At 57.7% G+C, this 1,827-nt stretch overlaps 1 protein-coding gene across 1 annotated transcript in view; it reads right to left on the bottom strand.

Moving 5' to 3' along the window:
- Positions 1–428: 428 nt before the first annotated feature.
- EHMT1 (euchromatic histone-lysine N-methyltransferase 1) overlaps positions 429–1,827 on the bottom strand; it is a gene marked incomplete at both ends in the record, with an annotated part of 55,829 nt that continues 54,430 nt past the window's right edge. The window contains 3 exons of the mRNA XM_010830287.1: positions 429–542; positions 1,062–1,205; positions 1,735–1,811. Coding sequence (XP_010828589.1) covers positions 429–542; positions 1,062–1,205; positions 1,735–1,811 — 335 coding nt within the window. The remainder of the gene's footprint in view (positions 543–1,061; positions 1,206–1,734; positions 1,812–1,827) is intronic.

Raw genomic sequence — 1,827 nt, 5'->3', positions numbered from 1 at the left:
CCCGAGAGTAGAGAGGCACGTGACACACGGAGAAACCAAGAACAGCCGCCAGCAAGGCCTTCCCGCTGGAGACGAGTGGAGCCAGGACTCAGGGAAGCGCTGAGACCAACCGCCATTGACAACTCTTCACCCAGAACACCTTTCAAAAGCGAGGGAAAGGACTCTGCAGGCATTAAGAAGCTGAGACTTCACCACCAGCCACCCAGCATGGCGGGAAATGCTGACGGACCTCAGACACACAGAAGGAAATGGCAATGGACACACGGGCCTGAGGGAGAGGGGACTCCGGGAGCTGCACACCAGGCTCATCGCCACAGCCTCTCCCAGAGCCCACCGCTGCCTAAACAAAATTCAGTAAAGTACATGAGAGGAACAGCAGGAAGCTGGGGAGGGAGAAATGGAAGCGGCTCCTGGGAGGTTCTCCTCACAGGCCCTGAAGCGACGTTCGTCAGGAGGGCGAGGCCCAGCGCTCGGACAGGGCCCAGGCCCGGGGGGCCCAGCGCGGCCACAGGGCAGAGCCCATCGAGGAGGAAAGGCCGCTTCTACGCACACTGCCGGCAACAGTGAGACCCCCGCAAGCCAAGAAGAGAGCCCAACCCCACCTCCTACCCTGCACTAGCGTTAACACCCAACCTACAGAGTGTCTGGGTGGGGCAGGGATTTCACATGTGATAAAGAACCCACCCGCCAACGCAGGCGACATAAGAGACGTAGGTTCCATCCCCGGCAAGGAAAGATCCCCTGGAGAAGGAAATGGCAACCCACTCCAAGATCTTTGCCTGGGAAATCACACGGACAGAGGAGCCTGGTGGGCTATGGTCCACAGGGTCGCAGAGAGTCAACACAACTGAAGCAACTCAGCACACAGAGAAAATGACTGATAAACTGAACTGAGAGGGACAGAACATACTATCTGACAAAGGACTTCCACCTAGAACATACAGAAACTCTCCAAACTTGAGAGTAAGACAAACAATCCAGTAAAAAATGATCAAAAGACCTGAAACGAAGAGAAAGACCCAGCATGTTGAGGAGAGCGTGGAGCAGTCAGAGTCGCCCACCAGGAAACACTCCCCCTGCAGGGCTGGCAGCGTCCGAGAGAGGCCGCAGCCCCACCAGGAGCCTGGCTGCGGCCCATACGCAGGACGGACGAGCAGGCGGCTCCATTCAGCCAGAGAGGCAGCCAGGCCGGCACCCGGGCGGGACTGCAAAGAGCAAGGCTGAGAGGCCCACTCGGGAACAGAAGGCAGAAGCCTGGCTGTGTCCGGTTTGGGGGCTGGTTATGTATCCCAGACAGAGGAGCCTGGAAGGCCGCAGGCCATGGGGTCGCAAAGAGTCGGACACGACTGAGCGTCTTCACTTTCACTTTCACGTCTGGTTAAGAAGAACCAGTTAAGTCTGCTAAAGACGGCTGGTTCTCAGGTATCTGGTATGTCTGGTTAAGAGCACTGGTTATGTCTGTGTGTATTTTGTCTGTGTGGGTATTTCCAGTTAAAGGCGTATCTCTGGTCCTGGGGCCCAGCTCTGTGGAGCTGGCAGACGCCCCCAGCCAGCACTGCCCTTGGTGGGGGTTACTGCTCCCAGTCTCTGTGGGGAGGGTCTTCTTGCAAAGCAGCCACCGCTCCCATCCTGTCTTCACATGGTCCACTCGGGGCTCTGAGCAGAGAAGTGGGTGAGCCTTCCTGCCTTAGTCCATCATTAAAGCCATGAGCTTGTGGCCAGCTTCCTACTTACGGCTCTGGTAACTCTGCAAAGGTGGACACAGCTCCAGGAGTACAGCCCGTCCGTGTCCCGGGAACCCTGTCCCTCGCCTGGGAGGCAGCACAC

This window comes from Bison bison, unplaced genomic scaffold, assembly GCF_000754665.1.
Source record: "Bison bison bison isolate TAMUID 2011002044 unplaced genomic scaffold, Bison_UMD1.0 scf7180017858910, whole genome shotgun sequence".
In the NCBI taxonomy this organism is placed as follows: Eukaryota; Metazoa; Chordata; class Mammalia; order Artiodactyla; family Bovidae; genus Bison; species Bison bison.
Note: the sequence above shows the minus strand (reverse complement) of the source record. Positions and strands in the feature narration are given on the sequence as shown.